At 29.3% G+C, this 18,748-nt stretch overlaps 4 protein-coding genes across 4 annotated transcripts; 2 read left to right on the forward strand and 2 right to left on the reverse strand.

Annotated features, from left to right (window-relative positions):
- Positions 1 to 271: 271 nt before the first annotated feature.
- LOC112680674 (cdc42 homolog) lies at positions 272 to 4,287 on the reverse strand. Its single transcript, XM_025550852.1, has 6 exons — positions 3,876 to 4,287; positions 3,659 to 3,798; positions 2,904 to 2,976; positions 2,716 to 2,825; positions 2,458 to 2,655; positions 272 to 597 (listed from the first exon to the last, which is right to left on the reverse strand). Exons 2-6 carry the CDS (start codon positions 3,761 to 3,763, stop codon positions 508 to 510), a joined length of 576 nt encoding a protein of 191 aa, XP_025406637.1. The 5' UTR covers positions 3,764 to 3,798; positions 3,876 to 4,287; the 3' UTR covers positions 272 to 507.
- Positions 4,288 to 6,882: 2,595 nt separating this feature from the next.
- Positions 6,883 to 10,941, forward strand: LOC112680673 (protein RTF2 homolog). Its single transcript, XM_025550851.1, has 4 exons — positions 6,883 to 7,308; positions 8,717 to 8,896; positions 10,041 to 10,548; positions 10,627 to 10,941. The coding sequence occupies exons 1-4, from the start codon at positions 7,006 to 7,008 to the stop codon at positions 10,836 to 10,838; spliced, it is 1,203 nt and encodes a 400-aa protein (XP_025406636.1). The 5' UTR covers positions 6,883 to 7,005; the 3' UTR covers positions 10,839 to 10,941.
- A 3,346-nt stretch (positions 10,942 to 14,287) lies between these two features.
- LOC112680688 (piggyBac transposable element-derived protein 4-like) lies at positions 14,288 to 14,842 on the reverse strand. Its single transcript, XM_025550873.1, has one exon. The coding sequence runs from the start codon at positions 14,840 to 14,842 to the stop codon at positions 14,288 to 14,290; it is 555 nt and encodes a 184-aa protein (XP_025406658.1).
- A 603-nt stretch (positions 14,843 to 15,445) lies between these two features.
- Positions 15,446 to 17,586, forward strand: LOC112680689 (tigger transposable element-derived protein 4-like). Its single transcript, XM_025550874.1, has 2 exons — positions 15,446 to 16,282; positions 17,548 to 17,586. The coding sequence occupies exons 1-2, from the start codon at positions 15,446 to 15,448 to the stop codon at positions 17,584 to 17,586; spliced, it is 876 nt and encodes a 291-aa protein (XP_025406659.1).
- Positions 17,587 to 18,748: the final 1,162 nt, after the last annotated feature.

Below are 18,748 nucleotides of genomic sequence, written 5' to 3' on the forward strand. Positions count from 1 at the left end.
TTAATAGCCTACCTTCACATAATGTGGTAATATATTATTTTCATAATATGGCTGGATTTAAATTCAATGTTAATAATTAATAGGTATCTTAATAATATCATTAATCATCAAATAAAGTAACTAATGTTACAGGTAAATATACGTTTAAGAAATAAAATATTATTCAACATAATAAAATGATACAAGGATTGACAAAAGAACAAAAAAAAAAAATTAAATTATCAAAAATAAACTGGATCATAATGATAATAAACAAAAACAACCACAATAATTTATGGTGTATAAAAAACCTATTTATTTATTATTCAATATTAATGTACACTGAATGCACATACTTCATGTAAAATATAAAATAAATTATTTTTATATATATATATATATTTATAGATTAGTAAAAACAAAATAATTATTATTTCATTATTGTATCCATGCTAAATCATGATTTAATTTTTTAATTTTAAATATTTTTATGACATAATTGTCGCACCTGTTTATTTGTCCGCAACTTTATAATATAGCACACTTCCTCTTCTTAATTGGTTCTGGAGGTTCTAAAGCTGCAAGAATAGCTTCATCGAATACATTTTTTAATCCTTTCTGTAATAGTAAAAGTAAATAAATATAAATAATTTATCATATTACATAATATACCTTAATTTTAATAATTAATATATAATTAAAATCTCTATAACTCAATTGAATATTTATATTTAAATTTGAAACATTTTTCAATATTAAAATATAAAAATTATTTACTGGTAATTTTTTTGAATTCATAATTAATAAAATTTATCTTATCCGACTTAAAAGACATTAAACGATTTATAAAAGTTATTTATTAAGTAATCTAATCTACATTACAGTTTATCGGTTTAACAAATATACTGAAATATTTTTTTTAACTTCGGATAATTTTTAAAACTAATAATTTTTATAAATACCATTATATTTCATATAATTGATCAATTATTATAAAGTGTGATTTACATATAAATGCTGTAACAATAATGCATTTGTTTTGACATATTTTGTAAAACTGATATAAAATTCATATAAATAATGTTAACATTTAATTATAACAAATATTTATTTTATTTTCTATAAAATAAATACATTTTTAATAGATATTTAGTATAAATATCATTTGATGTTATACAATTTTATCAACCATGTTTTTTATAAAAAATTATATGTACAATGAAGTATTTAATTGAAAAATAAAAAACTTGAATAACTTTAGCATTGAACATAAAATAAATCATATAATTTATCATAAATAGTTTTTAATTAGCTCATGTAAGAAATAACTTAATTTACAATTTATTCTTACATCAATTATAAAAAAAAAAAACATTTAAATCTAAATGTATCTTTAATTGCAATATATATTCTGGATTTAAAACAAAAAACTAATTACTAATTAACCCTAATTAAATTTAATATTGAAGTAGGTCTTTCGGATATTGCTTACAATTAAATCTGTTTAAAAAATATCCTAAATAAAGCTGTTATAACCATTTTATATAATAATAGTAGCCAATCACAAAATCAAAGAAAAGATTAAATTATCATAATTACACTTTTCTATATTGTTTTAATATTAACCTAAAATCTGGATTAGTAAAAATGTTTAAAGAAATTTATATTATCCATACCATAAACAGATTATAAATTTTTATTAATTATTAAATTGAAAATATGCAATATACTACAACAACGGTTCTCAAAATGTGTTCCAATGAGCCTTAGGGTTCCCCAAGAGAAGACTAGGGGCTCCGTGGGCATATCTAAATTAATTAAATTTAAATATTGTTATATTTCTTTGTTATCGAGGAAAAACACTGTTTGTATAAACATAGTATGATTACTTGAATTGTGCCAATAAGTTTTACGTTATAGTGACACCCATTTCATTAATAACTCTTCTGATAAAATTTGGTTATTTTGATTTCATTACTTGGCTGGAATTTTTACAAAATGAAATGTAGTAAATCAATTCAACTTAAATTTACCCCAGTTTTCATAACGAATAACAAAATTTAAACTTTTGAAGAAGAATATTACATTTTAGACAGTATATTTTTCTCAATAAGAAATATTTATTATTATTGTGTACTTTTTTGAGAACATAAGGGCTCTGCCAACAAAAAAGTTTGAAAACCACTTTACCACAATAATAGAAAGTAATAAATTATACTTAACTAAAATCAAACTATTTTAACGTTGTCAATATATTACTGTTGGTATAATAATAGAATCTATGCCTGCTATAATTTTAATTTTAATATTAATACATATATAAAATAAGAAACTAGATAAAACAGAAAAAACATTATTTCAAGATACTTCTGATCCATTCAATGAGTGGACAAAACTACTAACATTTTGATATGGTCCCATATAATTTTTAACTCAAACTTCAAAATATTAAAATTTAATTCAATATATAATACTAACTTGTGTTAATGCTGAGCATTCGACATATTTCACAGCTTTAAGTTCTTTAGCAAGCTTTTCACCTTGTTCAAAAGATATTGACTTCTGTTTGTTTTTAGCTAGTTTCTCTACAGTCGTGGCATCTTCTCTAAGATCTATTTGTGTGCCAACTAACAGGAATGGTGTTTTCTGACAGTGATGTGTAATTTCTGGAACCCACTAATTATAAACAATACATATTAATTGTTAAAATAAATGCCACAGTCTTATATTTCTTACCTTTTCTTTAACATTTTCAAATGAAGATGGTGATACCACAGAGAAACAAACAAGAAACACATCAGTCTGAGGATAACTTAAAGGTCTGAGACGATCATAATCTTCCTGACCTAAATTGATAAAATAAATCAAACATAAAGTATCAAGTCTAATATTCCAAGAATTATCTAACCAAAATATTATCATACCTGCTGTGTCAAATAATCCTAATGTATATGGTTCTCCTCCAATCATTACTGTTACGGCATAATTATCAAAAACCTAAAAAAATATATATACCTGTATATTAAAAAAAATTAAATGTGCCTTTTAAGATACATTATACACTTTGGCATATTTCTACCTCAACTTCCATAAGTAATCATTAATTACTTAGAAAAATTAATAATCAATAACTGTAAATATAAAATTATAAAACAAAATCTTTAAATAAATTTTTTGATTAAATACTAAGATAATCATCATTACGATTATATAACAATATTAACCAGTAGAGTATAGTAAATATTAAATGAAACAAAAAAATGCTCTATGTTTTCTTTGTACAAGTTTTAAATTAATGTATTCATTTATCTGTACTAGTAGGGAATGCTATTAAATTTGTTGAACTATTATAGATAGTAACCAGTATAAACACTTAACTTAATTTAAATGAATTAATGTTTATGTATTCATACTCCGAATAGTTTTTATTGTAAAAACATTATGTTTAAAATATAAAGTATATGCAGGAATAGTTTAAAAACAATGATATCCTAACATAAGTAAATCGAACAATTTTATTAGGATGAAACATCACTTTTGTATATTTTTTTTTTTAATTTGAAAACCACTTGTTATGGAATTAAAAATTTTAAATGATCTACTATCAGACCAAATCTAAAAATTAGAAATAAAATAAATGTTTCCTGAAAAAAAGGACTCATTAACAATGCACACTTACAGTTGGTACGTATTCTGAAGGAAACTTGTTGGTCGTATATGATATGAGCAGACAAGTCTTACCGACGGCACCGTCGCCAACGACCACACACTTAATGGTCTGCATGTTATTCTGTTGCGGTCACACAATCTCCAAGTCGTCTGAAACAGAAATGGACCACGGTCAAACGGTTATTGCAACTAGTTGAGCGACGGCGTTCGGGAGCACACGCACGTACCTGTGCTCGAAAGCTCTGTCACCGTCTCCTCCGTTGCCGTAGTTCGTAGCACACACAATGGAACACGATTGAGCTACTGTACAGCGACAGCCACCAACCCGGTGCGACAGGAACGTCGTTAAAATGGCGGAACGTGTTCAAGAACGTAGGATGAAAAAACAAGAACAGCGTCGGCAGCGGATGAATCGAAACGCGGGTTAGGCGGTAGTGCGATGCGACGGTTCCCGTGCGTACGGAGTTGCCCGCTAGTTCGAACGACGTCGTGGAAATAAATACGAAAATAAAATAAATTAAATTGTTTACTACACACGGCCAACGTTTAAAGCACGGAAGACAATTTCGCCTTCGCGTATACACCAACGTTGGTACGTGTGTGTACGACGGAATAACAAAAATTTCGGGCGTCAACACACGCACACACACACACAAACACGCTCACGTACGCACGCACACGGATGGAATTTTCGACCCGCGTTGCCGAGTTGTGCGGCTCGCACACCGTGGACCCTCTAAGGTTACATGCGGTCGAGACCAACCGGTTTTGGCAACACTGTACCGCCGCACCGGGCGCCGCTTATCACGTCACGAATCCGATCACCGCCACCATCGATTGTAATAGACATATCGATATATTACTAAGGTAAACATTATTATAATCAAGAGATGTATCGAAACAATAATCGAGATACGAGATACTGTCGTAATCAGGAGGTCACTCGATCAAAATAATGGAAATGTTTTAAACGAAATATTGAATATCTAGTAAGGATTTATCGAATTAGTAAAATTAGTTATAAAGACAATCGCTCGAAGCCAAATTTTTAAATAAAGCCTATTTACATGTAAAGTCGGGTTCACACCACACCGTGACATGTATTTTACCAGACCGTGTGTTTTGAAAATGTGTGATACCAATATATGTCTTATGATGATGCTGTCAAATTTTGATTACATATTTTCGCAGTTTTTTTATTGGATATGAAATATTTTCATAAGTTTCAATAAATAATAACTGATGAATATTAAATTATTTAGTAGACAGTATGTATTATATTATTATTAGGGATCAGAACTTAATTATCTTAAAAAGTATTAGATATACATGCACTTATGCGCTTAAATAATATGCACTTAATTTTTTTTAGCGCAAAAATGTTCATAAATAAAAATTTTATTAAACGGTGTATACTAGTTGCGGTCAAAATCAAAAATTACGTACTAGTTGCGGTCACTCAAAATATATATCTAGTATGTATGGTAAATACCATGCTATTTAATTTACAAAAAAGTTTCAACATTTTCCTTTCCGTTTTATAAACAGACTTAGAACTGTCTACACTATTTTTATTGTGTAGGTTTGAAATCACTGAAGACTCTATTTGGGATATAGTCAGACACACAACCTTTGAGGTGGTCTAATACAGTCTTGTACGCATTACAAGGCAATTTACTAGGCAATAACGAAAAAAAATAAAAGTACGTATGAGCTGCTTTTGTTTTTATATCCATGTATCGCAAAAAATTGTTTAAAAGGAAAATGGTAACTTGAAAAAGTACCGTCCATAAAAATTGAATCACATTGTTTTAAAAAATTAAGGTTTATCTGATTCGTAAGACATATTATATTGTTCTGAACATCGTTTATAAAAATCCAATTTTCATTATTTTTGGTTCGCATTTTATTAATTACGTTAGGAAGCGTTAAATGTAATTGTGAAAAGTCATGCGGCAACTTCGGGTGAGCATTCATTCTTGCAGTGTATATTTTTTCTGATCAATGTAACATCATTTGACCCCAGTACACTGAAAGTACTGTACTTGACATCTCAGAATGAAAAATATTGGAGGGACGCTCGCTCAACTGCTCCACTGCCTTACGTTTAACACTGTAACTAACCTTTTACCTTATCATTGATTGGTGATCATCTGGTTCGTAATTATACTATTATTGCAGGGGCATATACAAGGGTGATGTGGGGGTCAAATCCCCCCCATAGGTCTTTTAAAAATTGTATAAAATAGTGTTCTTAATGTAAGGAAAGTATAAGGAAACAAAATAATATTGCAAGGATTTATTGTAAATTATTATTTTGACACATTCACTATATATATATATATGTATATATATTATTATTTATCATTTAAATGTGCAAGTACTTAGGTTTAGGAATTTTCCTTCCATAATAATTTGTATTATCCCCCCCCCCCCCGTATAAAAGTTATATGTACGCCACTATACTATTGGACTATACAATTTTATTTATTTTATATATAAACTTTACAGATAAGTAATAGGTATATGACCGCAACTAGGATATTACATACAATTCGCGTGACCGCAACTGTTCTATGACCTTATCTCAAAAATCATCTCTGACTGCAACTCGGATGCAGCCTTATTAAATATATTCGTACATAACAGTACAAATGTTGTTAGTATATTATACTTAACTAAACATAATTTTTAGGTATAAATATATAAGATAAAATAAAATATAAGTAAAATAAATAGCTTAAAATTTTAAATTTTCTTTCATAATGTTCCCATTAGGTTTTTCATAGTGTCATGGAAATAATGTCAAGGATGCTAAGCAATACATTTAATAGGCCAATAAAACCATACAAATGCAACACCTTCCGAGCCTTTTGTTATTATGAGTAATGTTATCATAGAATATTAAATTATTACTATTAAAATCGGTAACCACCACAGATATATAATACAACAAATTTATTTTATATAGGTATCTGTGGTAACCTGTCGTTCAAAAGTTGGATAAAATCAACTTCACGGTATCTTATGGTTAGTGAGGTAACTTGTGATTTATTATACGGTATACCTTGATGTAACAATATGGTTCAACCAATCAGAGATATTTTATAAGACACGACACGGCACGGTGTAGTGTGAACCCAGCTTTAAACAAGTGAAAACTATAGCGCTCCCGCGGAAACATCTCGAACTAAATCGGATGAAGCGGACGGTTGATAAGAAATGATCGTCCGACCTTCTGTTGTTATCCCAGGATCAGAGTTGACAATGTTTACCAATGCCCCTCCTACCTCTCTAAAACCAGCTGTCATTTAACGAGATGACTCATTGCTGTGGCAGTGGCAAACGGAGTGGTTAATGGTTTACCACAAAAACATTATCATTGCAGTTGTTGTCATTGTCGTCGTCTTTTTGTCATTTCGTTTTTATCGTCGTCGTCGTATTTTTTCTCTTCGTTCCTGGGTTCGCTACTGTCACCAGTTGAAGTTAGGGGTCGCGCGTGCGCCCCGTACCGTCACCGATCGACTGCGGTTTCCGCTATTCCTCACAAGTGGTTTTTATCTTCTCACAGACAGTTACTATCGTTCAGCGATGGGTTGCGACGGCGGAACCATACCCAAGAGGGACGAGCTGGTACGGACCAAAAAGAAACCCGAACAGGTACGTCACGCCGTATGAATCTAAATATTGTCCGAGCGTTTGTCTACGTTTCACTAAATTAGCATTTACACGACGCTCAACGGCTTTATTAAACTAATAATCAAGAACTAGTCTTATGCGTTTCTGTAACAATTTCTATTCAAGATTTTCCAAATTTTTTTTCATAAATTGCGTTCCATCTCTATGTATGCATGGTGTTGACCTAATTTACTTTTGTCCTTTATTTTAAATATTACATTAAAACCTAGATTAACTGTGTCTCAATTATCCATATTCACATTTAATTGTGCTCATTTTTCTGAAAGTTTGTATGTTTCTAAAGTAAGGACACTTAAACAGTATATTGTATGCAGATTAAAGATGATTATTAATATTAATTTATAAAACAATGTGTAGACTACTTTTATAGATTTATAAAAGTAGTTGATATCCTCTTGAACTTCTGCGAGTAGAAAACATTTTTATGTGAATTATATATTATATATCTCGTGCCCAGTTTCTTTTAAGATATCATGGTGGGTCCTTTGAGAGTATGAGAGAGGAAATATTAGAGATAAGAATATTTAGATGGCTTGTGGTATTTTTGTGAAATTTTTTACAGTGGCTGGAAGCTAAAGACATGACTGTTGGAATTTTTAAATTGTTGTGAAGTATAAGATTACTAACCTACCATAAAGAATTTTTTAAGAATCAGAGTTTTGGATTGAAAAGCTTGGAATTTATATAAGTTTGATTTTTTTTTTTTTTTTTTTTTGTCCCAAGAATTGAATACCATAAAGTCATGATGGATCAGAGGATTTATTTATGTATTAGGATTTTGTTATTAAGAGAGAGATTAGAAAGAAAGAGTTGTCTAAATTTATGGACTGTTAAGTTAAGGGAAGATCTTTTGTTTCTTATGTGATATGCTGAAGTTTATTCTTTTAACTATATATAGGTCAAGATATCTTATAGTATTTTGGTTAAATATTTTGTTTGTATTATTTTATTAGGTATTTAGTTTAATTGGTTGACTATTTTAAAAATATCTTAATATATTTAAAATAGTTATACCAAATATAAAACATTTATATATTTTAATAATTAAATCTTATTCCTGGAATTAATAATGAAATAATGTTCCTGCCCATTTTTCATACATTAAAGTACTGTTAACTTTTTCATTCTTAGTCTTCCTAAGTTTAATGCTCTACTGCTCATACACAATTAAGAAATTTAGTTTGAAAAAATATGTATTGTTCTAAATGTATATTTCATTTATGTAAATTATTTTTATTGATCTCCTTTATCTTTACCTACTCTTCCAATTTTATGAAATCAGCGAATTATTCTAATTAAGCAATATTACTATTTATGTTTAAAATTAAGAGCTTTTATAAGTTAAATAATTCTATCATTAAATTTTCAGAAGGATAAATCATCAGTGCAATTATATCGTTGGCGTAATTGTCAATTGACTCAGGAATCTCTTCGACCACCAATAGTAGCTTGTGGCATGGGTCTTTTGTACAATAAAGAATCAGTTTTACAGCATTTAGTGAATAAAACTCCATTCCCTGAAGCTTCAGCACATATTAAGAGTTTAAAAGTATGTTAATATATCAATTACTACATAATAAATATTAATATATTAAGTATTATTACTATAGATTTATTTGCAATTTCATAGTATTTTGCTTATTTTATAATTTAAATTAAGTTAATTATAAATAAATACATTTTTATAATTGCCATTATAACATTTTATAATTTTCTATTTAATTTGTATTCAACTTAGTACTGCATTATAAATAAAATTTTTATCTCAAACGGTCTTATTAAATAAATGTTATAAGTTTTGAGAGACATTCATTTTAATATGTTCAATGATGACATTTTGGCATATCACGCTACGTGTCATAAACGTTGTTGAATATGATGAATTTTCAATAAAAATATTATGATTATACACTCTCAGCTGAGTATTTTAGAACACTAAAAATACATGTAAAATTCATTGGATACCCTTTGACACCAGCTTATCTATCATTGGCATTAAATGTGTTAATATTATTTATATAAAATAATAATTAATTTTAGAAGCAGTGGTGTTCCTACTTTTCATAGAAAAAACAAATGTTAACTCTAAAGAGCAATTCTCAATTTTGACCAATAATTACAACATACAGTACTGAAACAATATATATTTTTATTTTATTTCCTACCCTTGTCATTAATTAATTTTGTATGGACTTAAAAAGAATTATATAAAACTAATTTTAATTTTATGATAAATTCAACTCAATTCATACTTAATACCATTAACCATATACATAAAAAAATAAAAACTACTTTTAGCTGCGTTTTCTTTAGTTCTATGTGTATTTTCAATACATTTTTGTGGCATCTCATTGGTTATAATTCATAGGTTTAGTTTTAATCAACACCCATATTGAAAAATAATTTTATCTCACTTTTTTCACAGTCATGTTTGATAAAAATAAAATAAATATTTCCTTTCGTAAAAGATCTCGATAAATTATGAATCATGGACTTCAAAAGTTAATTGAGAATTATAATATGAAAATACATTTTAATATTTAAATTTAGATTCACTTACAATCTCAGGTACAATATTTTTAGTTGTAATATCATTATATATTTATATTTTTAAATTTCCCCAAAATAACCAATTTTTTTTTTCTATGAACACATATCGATTAAAAATATTTAATAATTTATTTTGTTTATAGGATATAAAAGTTTTGAAGTTAACTCCCAATCCAGCATTCAGTGGAAAAGCTAAGAGTGTTGGAGGATATATTGATGATATAAGTTCACCTTATATTTGCCCTCTAGTTGGTTTAGAAATGAACGACCGATCAAAGTTTTGTGTCTTATGGAAATGTGGATGTGTTGTTTCCGAGAGAGGTCTCAAACTAGGAGTAGATAATAAATGTATAAATTGTGTAATGGAATATGAAGACGATGATGTAGTTATATTAAATCCAACGGATGAAGATATAAATTTAATGAGAATTAGATTGGCTAAACGCAAAGATAAAATTAAGAGTAAGAAACTTAAAGTCAAACAAGAAGTTATAGTTAAAGAAGAACCAGTTAATCAAGTTAATGAAGAATTCCCTATCATTCCATCAACAAATACTGTTAAAACTGAACATAGTAGTGTTAAAATGGAAATAAAAAGAGAAGATACTAATATAAAATCAGAATTAAAAGTGAAGAAAGACCAGACAAAGAGTATGTACATTTTGAAAAACATCTTAAGTTATTTCAATTATTTATATAAGTTACTTTTATATTTATTTTTTTATTTAGGATTAATCAGTAGTGCTGCAGGGTCAAATTCCTCAGTCTCTGTTAACTGCCGCAAACTAGAAGACCCTGTGTATAAAAAAGCAAAACTTACACACAGTATTGCCAAAGACCAAACTGCTACCAATGTTTATAAGTCATTATTTACAAGTCATGAGGATGACAAAAATCAAACTCGTGCTCATTGGATCACATATAATCCGTTCTATAATTAAATATTGTTGGTTACTTAACTCTTTTGTACCATCATAATATTTTCCATTAAAAAAGGTCTTTAAACATGTATCTTTTAATACACTGCAAAACATAATTAAAACATTTTTTTTGAGTGATATTACTAATAACTCAAAATATGTATTAAAATAAAATTACTTCGAAAAGTTTGCTATTAAAAGTGTTTTAATGTTATAACTAAAAATAATATACAACTAAGTAATTCAATAGAAAAAAATTAGTGTTGTATATTATATGAAATAAAATGAATAACCCAACTTTTCTTGGTGATATAAATTAAGTGGGTAAATCATAATTGTACTCCTTTTTTTTTCAAATTTGGTATATATATTTTATATAAATCAATTAAAATGTATATAAATTTACATATGTAATGATAGGCTATAAAATATAAACATGTTCTACAAATTAATTGCTTAGAACTACTGACTAGTATTAATATTTATTTATTTTTACATATAGATATATTCTAAATTATAAGTTACATTTATTGTTATTGTAGTGACCTATGTCTAATGAATCTAACCATCAAAAATGGAAGTCCAAATCCTGAACTGAAATAAATTGCTACTAAAGCCGTAAATTTATACTTGCTGTATATGTCGAATGGCAAATTAGATCCAGGTCCACCGTATGCATGACTATTTCTTGCTGCAGTTGTAGAAAAGCTTCTTATTAGCCGAATTCCCTTGGATCCTAACATTTTTCAACTACTAATTGGAATACTGTTTCAGTGTTGAATATGCTGAATGCAGCGATGAAAGTCAAATTAAAGAGGACGACAGAATACTAGGAGACAAATAACTTTTAGATAACAGCTGGGAACTGCAGTGGTGCCAAATGTAATTAATCCCTTATAAATCCCTATGAATTAATTGTTATTAATTAAGATAAATTATATCAGGGCTGGCAAATCAATAATGTTAGAAATTCTCAATATGACATTATCATTAACCAGTGGTTAACTACACAAGTAATCCCCAAAATAGTGAAATATATGCAATATTATTGTGTATGATTTCGATTATATTTTTTATTACAAAAGAAAATCATAAAATTGAATTTAGTTAAAAATAGTAATGACAATAAAATTGTTAACAATGCTTTTGTAACGATTGTTGCATCATAATTAGCTTATACGCATAGTATGTCAATATGTGTATTAGTTGTTTAGGCACTACATCTCCATTTAGTCTCCTTTACCACATGTCTTACAGTCAATATCAAATATATGTAAGAGACAGCAGTGAGTAGAAAATACGTAGTGTAATAACTACAGGTTAATGTGAAAGTATATTTGGTCTTTTTAACATTTAAAACATTGAATATGTTCACATCTTATATAAATTTGATACTTCAAGATGATTAAATAATTTTCAATATCTCAAAATCAGGTACTTTTTTTTATTACTTAATAATGAAAATCTTTTAATTTTTTTTTTAAATAAATATTAATATATGATTATACAATTATTTAATTAACTATTCATTATGATGTTTTTGGAAAATTTTTGCTACTTTTAGAGTTTTTCAATGATTAATTCGCAAAATTAAATTATGGTACAGTTACCAATCCTTAATGTTGTGGATCTTTCAAAGTATTTATTTATTTATAAATGTGACTTTTGATAGAGGAGTAGAAGGAATTTAATGCGTTGTTGACAAAAATTCTTAAAATAGACCCTGATATATAGTGTGATCACGATTCAAAGTAACATTAAATATCTCAGCTGGATATTCTTGTATTGAAGTCAATATTTTAGAGAGCCTAGGAGGTACTTAAATACACATTTATTCATGATTTTTAACATTTTTGATTTGCGCATGTTCAATACAACTTAATTTTTTTTTAATGGAAACACTATTTTTTTTATATATATTCGGATAGATTATTTTTTTTTAAACATTTTTTGTCTTATAAGTTTCTTTCTAATTACAAAATTGACCAAGTTAGAGTAAATCAAAATTTAAATTTAGGCATAATTCGTGAGTATCCATTTATAACCACTGTAAATAATAAAATAAGTGCCTGATAAATGTTTGATTTACTTTAAAAAGTACCTTAAACTTGGAGTTTCATATGGTTATGTCCAAAAAATTCTAAAAAAACATAAAATGCACCCAAATAAAGTCGATTTTGTTCAACATTTGCGTGTAGGGGATTCAATGGGCGGCACCCATTTTGACCAAAGCCATTTTAGTCGTTTTAAAATTAAGTTGGCAATGGTTTTTAAATAATGTAATACATATACTATTATTAATTTTTTTATTATTATTATTATTTTAACTATTTTTAAAAAGGTCATGGGAAAAGTTTTTATAAAATACATATTTAATTATACAATATTACAGTTAATGTTTCGGATGATACTGATTATTTTACAGTTATTCTTTTTTTGCATTTTTTGACGATTTTAGTGCATTTTCTTAGTTTTTAGAGCATTTTTCATAAAATAATAATACATTATAGCCAATAGGCAGTGCTCGAATTGGGGGGGGGGGGATACTCAGAGATGGCATCCCTCTACTTGTTTTGTTTAGAATAATGCATTCCTCCTAAGACTTGTATTTTAAAATGATATACTTATTATCATTTTTATATTTATATATAAGAAATTATTTTTTTTCGGTGAAAATAATTGTTTTTAATACTCAGATCTGGGTGACCGGCTATCGTGTTGTTAAGTATAAGCCGTTTCGCAACCCGTATTAAACCCGTATTTAGAGTCACGGACTAAGATAATATACCTTATGTGAACTATAATAAAAATATAGCTACACAAAGTGTGAAGAATGTTATGATGATATCAAGAAATCTAAATTGTAAGCACAGATATCTATATTATACTAGATAACTACCGATGTTTTCCATTGAGAGAAGTGAAGCCCGGGGGGGCAAGATTATCTTACGTCCGCCATGTTTTCGGTTGGCAAAACAATATTACTTAACACTATATAAAATGGTTGAACACACTAAATTATTAACAAGTTGACTGCCACGAGGACCATATTTGGTACTCACGTGGTTTATCTCCTGTGCCACACATTTTACACACGTTTTGTTCTACAGGCTTTGAGTACCAATTCTGGTACTCACACCATTTGACTCTCAGAGTTTGAGGGTCAATTTGGGTACTCACTATTTTTGGTGATTATGTCACTGAGAACCGTTTCTGATGCTCAATTCGTTTAATGGAGTAGAAAGAGGAGAAAATTTCAAACTGAATACAGCAAACAGCGCTCAAATTTAATGTTTTTTAAAATAAAAATGTAATTACCAAAAAAAAAAAAATTATACAACTCGTATTAATATTATACAGTATACACTTTAAGCTTTTTTAGTTAAAATATTAATAAATCAAACATAAATATATTTAAAAAAAATTTATACAACTCGTAATATTATTATTTTTATATATTTAATTATAAATTATATTTTTTTTGTTGAATGCAATTTGAAAAAACATTCCAAACAGAGATATTTAGAACAGCCTGGACACTTCGTTGACACTTTGCGTGTAACTTTTTGTGCGTGTTCCCTTCCCCCTTGTTGTACCATTTCGAAATAACAATTTGAACATCTACCACGTTTAGAATTAACAATTTTATGAATTTCTCCTCCAGTTGATTTGGGTATCATTGGTATATTGGCTTTCATTAGTAAAACTTGAATTATATTTTCTCTAAATTCTACCACACCCATTTTATTACCAGTCACAGTATTAAACAATGTCAATGCATTTAATAAACTTGTATTTAGTAGAATTTCGAATGCTACTTTTCGATACCATTTTAAAGATCGACGAAGTGGTGAATGGTAAGAACTTCTCAAATCAGAAATATCGACAAAACCTTTTGCCTTATTATAATCCATTATCATTTTTGGTTTGAATAATTTTTGACCACGTTTGTTAGTTGTTTCTATTAAATTGTCTTTGTATTTTGTTGACAACATAAGTACATCGCGTTTGTCCTTCCACTTCATTATTACAATATTATTTTCATTTTGGCATTTAATCAAAATTAAATTTCATTACAGAATTGAGAATATTAATTTAAAATTGCACTATTGATTATTTATATAATGTATATAATATATATTGATTATATTATACTCGTAATCAATGAGTATACAATAAATAAAATGACTTATTTAAATACACAAAACCAAATCACTATACTTACTATATTTAGTTTTAACTATTATACAGTAGCCGCCGCTTATTGGACTCACGGTTAATTGACTCATTCGTCTATTAGACTCAAAACGGCTGGTCCTGATTTGCACATATACTAACACACAGCAAAAAATTCGTCTATTCGACTCACACACCGGTTATTAGGGTCATTTTAAAATCAGATAAACAAGGAAAATATGTACATACATTGAAAAAACGTGTTATAAATAAGTCGGTACCGGTACATATTTTGCTTTTATCGCGGAGATAAAATAAATTACTTTTCACGATAAACCAAGCAGTCGTCAATGTCAATTAGTACGGCAGGTAGTGTATGAATAGACGTCGTTGTGTTCAGTGTGTTGTCTGCGTTTACATTCTGTGTAAACGTTTTTATTTATCGTGTTACAATGAACAAACGACGTGATTTGAGTGTGGAAGAAAAATTAGATGTTCTTAAAAAATATGACGAGCTTCCGAAAACGAGCCAGCGACAAGCAGCATGTAAGTTGAACGTGTCTCAAAGTTTACTAGGTAGGATGCTGAAAAATCGACAGGAAATCGAAAACGCATCATTAGAAAATGTGAATTCAAACCGTGAAAGAAAAAGGGTCGGTAAAGAAGAAGAAGTTGAAGAAGCTTTAAAGCAATGGTTCACAAAAGTCAGACAAAAAGATGTCCGAGTTACAGGACCACTTTTGCGCCAAAAAGCCGAAGATCTTGCGAAAAAAATAGGCAAAGATAATTTTGTGGCAACAGAAGGTTGGTTTCACCGATGGAAGAAACGCGAAAACATTTCATTCGTTAAGCCACATGGAAAACAGGGAGAAGCCAACCATGTAGCTGCACGGTTGTGGATTCATTCAGAATGGCCATCACTTATCGCCAAATATCCTCCGTCTTGTGTGTTCAATGCGGATGAAACTGGACTTTATTTCAGGGCATTACCTGAGCACACTTACGCGTTCAAAAATGAAAAAACTAGAGAAACTAAAACTAGTAAAGAACGTCTAACCATATTATGTTATGCGAGTATGGATGGTGAAAAAAGAAAACTGCTTGTGATTGGTAAAAGTAAATATCCCCGGTGTTTCAAGGGTGTTAAAAATCTACCGGTAGACTATACTGCAAACAGTAATGCATGGATGATAAAAGAAATTTTCACCGAATGGCTGATCAAGTGGGACAATGAACTTCATCATGACGTTTTATTGCTAGTCGATAACTGCACGGCTTATGTGGTTACAGTGAAATTTAAACATATTAACCTCGTATTCTTACCCTCTAACACTACATCAATACACTTTATCAAAAAATTAATTTATTTTATTAATTAGGTACATATTTTATTTAATTATTTTATTTTTAATTGCGTATAGATTTTTATTTTTATACATACATATTGAATCTCAATACATATTTTTAAGTAAATACGGTTTTAAATTTAAGGATTTTTAAAATTTTTTTGAGTCATTCGCCTTATTGACTCATTCGGTTAATCGACTCAAATTGTCGGGTCCCAAAATGAATCCAATAAGCGGCGGCTACTGTATATATATTAATTAAAATATATAAAATAAATGTTTATGTACTGATATACTGTAGTAGGGTTTGTTTTCCAATTTTGGTTACTAACCTTAGCGCAATTGATTGAAAAGCCTGAATTGGCCTAATATTCGAGGGATTTGCTGGACCCCAGATTGCTATTCCAAAAGACCAGACGGGTCTTATGATTGACTTATATATAATAAGTTTGTTTTGGAGTGTTATTTTAGAGTTTAGGAGTGGTCAGAGGAGGTGAAATCTGTTGTTCGATGATTTTCTTTTTGGTGGGGGCTCCAAGTTAGTCTTTTATCAAGCGTTATGCCTAAGTACTTGATTTTGGTTTGGACTTGGATGGGGGCATTGTTCATAATTAATTGAAGGCACTCACAGGGAGATTGTTTTAACGTGAAAGTAACTTTTACAGACTTTTCGTATTAATTTTTACTTTCCATTTTTTGGCCCATTCTTCAATTTTATTAGCATGATCCTGGAGTTCAGCTGAAACTAAGATAGGATTTGAACTGGAAGAAAAAATAGCTATGTCATTAGCCTATATTGCTAGAAGGGTGTTACTAGATTGAGGGATGTCTACTGTGAATACATTATATAGATCAGGAGATAGATCACTACTCTGTGGAACTCTAGCATATATTGGGTGAGTAGATGAAATATCGTTCCCCTGTCGTACGACAAACGAACGATTTTGTAAGTAAGATTTGATAATAAGATAGTAGGGAGCTGGCATGAGAAGTTTTAATTTGTATAGTAAGCCTTCGTGCCAGACTTTATCGAATACTTGAGCAATATCTAAAAAAAGTCCGGAACAGTATTCTTTATTTTCGAGAGCAGTTGAGATTTCATCAATAAGACGATGAACTTGATGGATTGTTGAGTGCCTGTTTCGAAAACCAAACTGATTATTCGGTATGATATGGTTGTTTTAAAGGATGAGACGTAATCTTTTCAGGAGAGCCTTTTCGAAAAGTTTACCAAGGACTGGAAGTAAACTTATAGGACGGTGTGACGAAGATAAGTGTTTAGGTTTATTTGGTTTGTGTATAAGTATAATGACTGAAAATTTCCAGATTTTAGAGAAGTGGGAAAATCTTAGCATAGAATTATATATGTGGGTGACAGGACCGTAGCCACGGGGGGGGAGGCAAAAGGGGGCGTTGCCTCCCCTAGACCTGATTGTTGCCCCCCCAACAAAAGTTAATAATGTCATGACATATGGTAGTTAGCATGATTGTAGATAGTAGGATTTTTACTATCTACAGCCGTGGTAGTTATATATAATATAATTTATTGCTTGATAATAATTTCATCGGCAGTAGAAGCACTGTTTAATATAAGAAATTATTTTTAGCAATATTGTATAGAATTTGCACTGGAAAATACGATGGCATCTGATTGATGTCTAACGACAACACCGAACAATAAATAGGTATAACATATCGAACCGATAACATTCACCATTTCATTAGATCCTATTGTCATTTGTCAATTATTACTTTACCTTATTTCATAATTTCGTTTAATACTTCAATACACTTTTTTATTTTTTCATATAAATACTGATTATAGCTGTAACAGAACATTATGTCAACAAGTGAAAATCACTCGGTGCTAGGTCGGGACTGTAGGGTGGATGTGGGAAAGTCTCCTAGAACTTCTTGACTCGTTCAAATAGGAGATTTTTCCACATCCCCCTACAGTCCCGACCTAGCACCGAGTGATTTTCACTTGTTCCCGAAGATGAAGAACTGGCTAGCGACACAGCGTTTTGATGACGACGACGAGCTCCGGGCGTGCGTCACTGAGTGGCTGATATCGCAGGCGGCGGATTTCTATGACGAAGGAATTTCGAAGCTTGTCCACCGCTACGATAAATGCCTTAATTTGTTTGGTGACTATGTAGAAAAGTAGCATTTTAGTGACTCTTTCAGTATATAATAAAAACATTTTCCTGTACCTAGTTTTTGTTTTATTACAAAACGTTTCTCACTTTCTGAATAACCCTCGTATTATTAATGGAATTCAACAAGCAAAAAGATAGAAAATTACAACTGTTTTAGAGCTTATTTAATGATTTTTAAGATAATATTATAGAGCATATTTATACAAGTGCTATAAATATTATATTTAAGTGCTACAAAATTCTAACCCTG

The sequence above is a fragment of the Sipha flava genome, unplaced genomic scaffold, assembly GCF_003268045.1.
Source record: "Sipha flava isolate LNK unplaced genomic scaffold, YSA_version1 179_pilon_pilon, whole genome shotgun sequence".
NCBI classification, from domain to species: domain Eukaryota; kingdom Metazoa; phylum Arthropoda; class Insecta; order Hemiptera; family Aphididae; genus Sipha; species Sipha flava.